This window comes from Myripristis murdjan, chromosome 24 (assembly GCF_902150065.1).
Source record: "Myripristis murdjan chromosome 24, fMyrMur1.1, whole genome shotgun sequence".
Taxonomy (NCBI): domain Eukaryota; kingdom Metazoa; phylum Chordata; class Actinopteri; order Holocentriformes; family Holocentridae; genus Myripristis; species Myripristis murdjan.
In genome coordinates, this window is record NC_044003.1 from 21,548,442 (window position 1) to 21,554,040 (window position 5,599).

General features: G+C 41.6%; 1 protein-coding gene across 1 annotated transcript; it reads left to right on the plus strand.

The window, feature by feature from the left end:
- Positions 1–446: 446 nt before the first annotated feature.
- On the plus strand, positions 447–4,873 carry gdf3 (growth differentiation factor 3). The gene is made up of 2 exons (XM_030047954.1): positions 447–930; positions 2,610–4,873. The coding sequence occupies exons 1-2, from the start codon at positions 663–665 to the stop codon at positions 3,461–3,463; spliced, it is 1,122 nt and encodes a 373-aa protein (XP_029903814.1). The 5' UTR covers positions 447–662; the 3' UTR covers positions 3,464–4,873.
- The last annotated feature ends 726 nt before the right edge of the window (positions 4,874–5,599 follow it).

The following is a 5,599-nucleotide window of genomic DNA, read 5'->3' on the forward strand; positions in this document are numbered from 1 at the left end:
CTAATAAATAAATGAATTAATAATTAAATAAATAGATGAATACAGTTGGTTTTAATAATTTTTAATTTTTTTTTTCCCAAAATGTAAATAACTTATTTTAATTAGATGTAATAATTGTACATAGTGTTAGCAACTAAAAATTAAGCACATTTCCAGTGGTCTTTTATTAGTAGTAGTAGTAGTAATAGTAGTAGTAGTAGTAGCATGTTAATTTAATTTAGCTGATTTCATTTATTTTTTAAATTATTCATTCGTTTGATTGTTTGTTTATTTATTTATGGAATATGGAATCAAGACCAATATTTAAAAAAAAAAGAAATGTAATTTACTGGACACCAGACCAAATAGCTGTTATCTTTCAGCAGGCTTGTCTAGACCTTGTTTTTTGTTAGTCTGGTACAGGATATATTTGATAGTGGAGGTGTGTTTCTGTGAATCTCGTGATGCAGCAGGAGTCATGCACTGGTCAAGACATCCCGCCCAGTCTTGATTAGAGGCCTACCTGGGCCTGGTGCCCCCTTAATGGAAACAGCGGCGCGGTGGGGGGTGATAGGCAGCAAGCACTCACCGGAGCAAGGTGACTGACAAAGGAGGCGTGCAGCAGCAGAGGGACGCGGACGTATTTCTGCTTGGGTTTAAGGGCTTCAGCTGCGGGGTCAAATATGACGCCTCTGCTGCTTCTACATGTGTTCTTTGTAAGCGTGTGCGCGGTTTCAGAGGTGGACGACGTGAAGAGCCGGGAGCATTTGTTTCTGAACTCTCTGGGGCTTTCCGGGAAGCCCAAGCCTGGAGGAGGCCGCCGCCGGGTGCCCTCCACGCTGTGGAGGATGTTCCGGAGGACGGAGGACGGCCAGGCCGCGGACGGTGACCCTTGCACGGTGTCCGAGTACGGCGTGCGCGGTAACATCATCCGATACGTGCAAGACCAAGGTGGGCGTTCAAACTGTACCCGCTGTAGGCCTGTGAGAGGCGGTGAAATGTCTAAATGTAAACCCGGCAGGAGAAAATGTATCCTTAGTCAGATAAATTATTAAATTACCCTTAAAATTAGATTCTTTCCCCTATATTCTATGACATTGTCACATCCATATTGCATACCTGCTGGTTCCAGCACTTCATTTAAGTTACATCACACTTGTATTGAGTGAAATACTCAAAGCCAACATGTGATATTTTTATTACATGAAATCGAAAATATCTTGAATCATTTTATACACAGTTGCCTGTACTTCAGCAGGACATTGGGGATATTTCGAAACCTTTAGATCTCTGCTGGAGTTTAAAATAAAGTTTTGTGGGTTTGAGCAAATCTGATTGCACAGCATGCATTAATAATGCCAGACCTACCTACAGGAGTGGCAGAGTTGAAAAAGTTAAATGATTATAGTCCTAGGCTGGTTGCCTAGGACTATAATAAACTATTGCTCTCACAAATTGGATCATCTATGCAGAATGATGGAGTTAGGATAATGGTTTTTCCCATTTTTTAATTAGCAGCTTTGAGAGCTAAGAACACTGTGTGTGTGTGTGTGTGTGTGTGTGTGTGTGTGTGTGTGTGTGTGTGTGTGTGTAGGCCTGGGGTTTCAAAGTGGGATCCTGGTATCATCAGGAGTCAATAATTAACCTCCAGGGGTGTCCTCTGCAAAATGACAAATAGCTTAAGCTCACTATTTTATGATTTAATTAATTAGAACTCCTTAAAATATATAGACAAAAATAGGTGATTAGTATAACGTTACAATGTTGTGTTTGAATCTCACTGCTTTGTCATTGTGGCATGTAAACAGTTGGATACTTAATACAAACCAGAACATCTTCTTATCAAAATCACTCCAGTTGGGGGTCTGCAGCGTGGTGAAAGTCACCTTGGGGGGGCCAAGAGTTAAAAAAAAAAAAAAAAACTGCTCTAGACCCTCTGTGGCTACTCATCATTCATTAGTGTCAGAGTATGAGTTTTCTTATAAAATGATGTCAGCTTAAATGAATTAGAAATCAGTCACACCTCATGTAAAATAAACACAGCTCTCGGTTTGAAGCTGGTGAGAAAGTAACGCCTCTGAAGTGGCAGCAAGGGTGTAGATTTCATTTTAGCTTTTAGGCGGCTGCAATTGTTCTCTCTCCTTTTCTCAGCAAGTGGTGTTGGTGCTTGTGACCAAAGCCCTGCACAGAATGAGTTTCATTAAAAGTTCAACTGTGCATTTGGAAACTAAGAGCAAGAACCAAAGTATGTGCACTGGGTGTAGAAATGTTTGGGGGTTGGGTGATATTTCATCCTTCTACTATGGAGAGGGACCTACTGCTTGTCTCCCGTTAAATCTACACGTATGAGTAACACTGAACAAGTCACTTAATTTCTCTTTATGTATTTATGTATGTATTTATTTATTTATACAAATTTCGTGCTAACTTTCTGGTCATTTTCTGTTCATTTTTTGGTAACTTTTTTTTAACTTTTCCTTTTTTTTTTTTTTTTTTTACATTTTCTTGTATTTTGACTATATTCTTGATAATTTTCTTTTATCATGTTTTTGAAAGAAAGCAGGCATTTTGCTCAGGTTTCAAAGGCTTAAAGAAGCCCACACTGAACTGCATGTCTTGATGTTGTGCAGGCCGGCTGGTGTCTGGCTGGAGCAGTGACTGTCTGTCCTGTCTGGAGAAGCAGCTTTTCTTCAACATGTCTGTCCTGCAGCCTGTGGAGCAGCTGTCTCTGGCTCAGCTGGAACTCAAGTTCCAGTGGAAGGTGTCGAGCTCAGCAGAGTTCCTGCTGGGCCCCCAGGCCCTCAGTGTGTCTCTGTATAAAGTGACCAGAGTCACGCTAAGAGGTGCCAATCGTGAAGTCAACCGCAGGCTCCTGCTGTCCCAGTCTGTGCAGCTTCGACCTGAACCTGCCTCGCTCGTACTGGACCTCACTTCCCTGGCAGAGAACTGGCGGAAACCGGGCCACAACTTTGGGTTGATCTTAGAGCTGCTTCCGCACAACATCGACCCCGAGGAGCTTCTTCCATTCCGTCCGGGAAACTCCCTCCCGCTGGAACCAGCTATCACCCTGCCAGAGATCCAGGCCTCACTTGTGGCTGTATCCCTCAACCCTCACCAGTGTCGCTCCAGACGAAGAAGAAGTGCTGTCCACCTCCCTGTGACACCAAGCAATGTTTGCAAGCCACGTCGCCTTTACATCGACTTCAAGGACGTTGGCTGGCAGGACTGGATTATAGCTCCACAGGGCTACATGGCTAACTACTGCCATGGCGAGTGCCCGTTTCCCCTCAGCGAGAGCCTCAACGGCACCAACCACGCCATCCTGCAGACCCTCGTGCATTCTCTGGACCCACACGGCACCCCTCAGCCCTGCTGCGTGCCCATCCGCCTCTCGCCAATCTCCATGCTCTACTATGACAACAATGACAATGTGGTGCTCAGACACTACCAGGACATGGTGGTAGATGAGTGTGGTTGTCGGTAAGACTGTTGGCCATTTCTAAACGGCCATAGGCGGTAAAATATCCACTTCTTCTGCAGGAGATTCCAATCCAGGACCAGGGTGCACAGGCTCAAGTGGTGGAGGTTATGCATTTTATTTTTCTCAGATTGTGTTTTAATTTTAAAATTTGTTTGTTGGCAAAGATTTTGAAGATGTGTGTTTGTTATAAGGGTAATGTGACTGTTGATGGTGCTGTTCATAATAAAATTTCAACAAAGCCACATTGGTGGATCAGATTTAACTTAATTAAAATGAACTATGTAGGTGTATAGTAATTGCATATAGTGTAAGGTGTACAGTAATTTAGGTATATTAGGTATTTAGGTATAACTAAATTGAGTGGGATTTAATGAGATGAACTTGAATATGCTACACACTTGGTAATAGTTATGGTGCCCCCTTGTGGGCACAGTAGGAAGTGGGCTGTCTGAGGGATTGGCTGGGTTGGAAACTGGACATTTTAGCAGGGTTGTGGTAGAGGATGCAGCAGGGGAAACTTCTTTGAGTGGGAAACCAACAGAGCAGAGGAGGTAATATTACAAGCTGAAAATAGATTTTTCATCATTGGTCACTGGTCAGTGAATCACTGGTAGTGGAAGAATCTTGTTTTTATGAATTTTGTGTCTTATGAAGTTCTTGATCAGTTGTGTAACTTATGTTAAAATAACTGAGATTAGGGTTAACGTTTTGATAAGGTTTGGACAAAAGTAGTTTGGCTCAATGAATGAGTTGGGAAGTGAGCTGACAGTTCAAGAGGTTGGAAAATAGTGTCGTACTCTGCCACCACAGTCTCCAACCTCACTCAATTTGTAGAGCATCATGAAATTGACCTAACTTTTACATAACTTTTTGTAGCTCTAGTCATGAAAATACTGCTGTAGCGATAGAGCACGGAAGCTGGAATATGTCTCATTAAGATTCATGGAAGTCACTCCAGACCTTGTAGTTTGACCGACACACACTCAGCTCCTCTACAGCCTCGCGCTCAGTGTTTCTCTTTGTCCCCTAAACAACAGAGAAACTATGGAACAGGCTGTGTCCATCCGTTTGACTGTCAACCATGACATCTCGGGTGACCTCTGACATCCACTGGTTTTATTATGTCATTGGCATTGTCATTACAGATCAAAATTTCTGTCTTTGAAAAGCCCTTAACTTATAGCAAAAGTCCAACTGATAAAAACTGTTGAAGAAATCCAGTTATTACAAATTACAGTGATTGGACTAATGAGGGTGCTATAATTAAAGGCTAATATTGTAAGATGAATCTGTTGTACTCGCATTTCAGGCACTTTAACTTTTGAAAAGCTGGAATTGTCCGAGTTGGTTTGATAGTTTGAGGTTTTTAGATAGTCTATCATACTAAATAAATTGCTGTGCTATGTACTCATTCACATGTGCATCACTTCACTCACCTAACTCTGATGTTACAGTACAATAAGTGTAAGGTTAAAGAAACAAGGTCCTCCTGCTTAATGACTATCTGGGACACAGTAGTGGCCCTTAACCTGCTGCCGTGGAGCTGCTCACCAGCCAGCAGTAGAACAGTGTGTGGGTTACTATCACCATCTAGTGGTCAAATGTAGACAGTACACCAGCAAGATGCATTTTTTTTTCTACAAACACTTTAATTCCCAGATTTATTATTGTTGTATATTTTAGATGTAGGGCTTCTCATACTAGTTGTATCACAGTGTCACACTTTACTTGCACACACCTCACCAATGCATTACCAAATGTATCACCATTTAAAAAAATAATAATAATGAAAATACAAGAATGAAAAGGAAGAGGCCAGCCTAGCTGAATTTGAATTTGCAGACACATCACTTTGCTCATGGCACATAGTTGGTCATTAACACGTGCAACTTTTCTTCATAGTGTTATCTCAATATGCTGCTGCCAGGTTTCGATGGTCTGTGTGCTTTACAAAACTTTTAATAAAATCACAAAGTCATGTTCACAGAGCATTTACATTCATGTAAAAAGGGTCCAAAGGGGTCTGTAGTGCATAAAAGATGGAAAAGTGTGTAATTTTAATCTTGAATGATTCAGGTTTTTAGAAGAAAAAATATTGTTGAATTTTAGCTGCTTTTCAGTTTTAGCAGTTACTGCTGA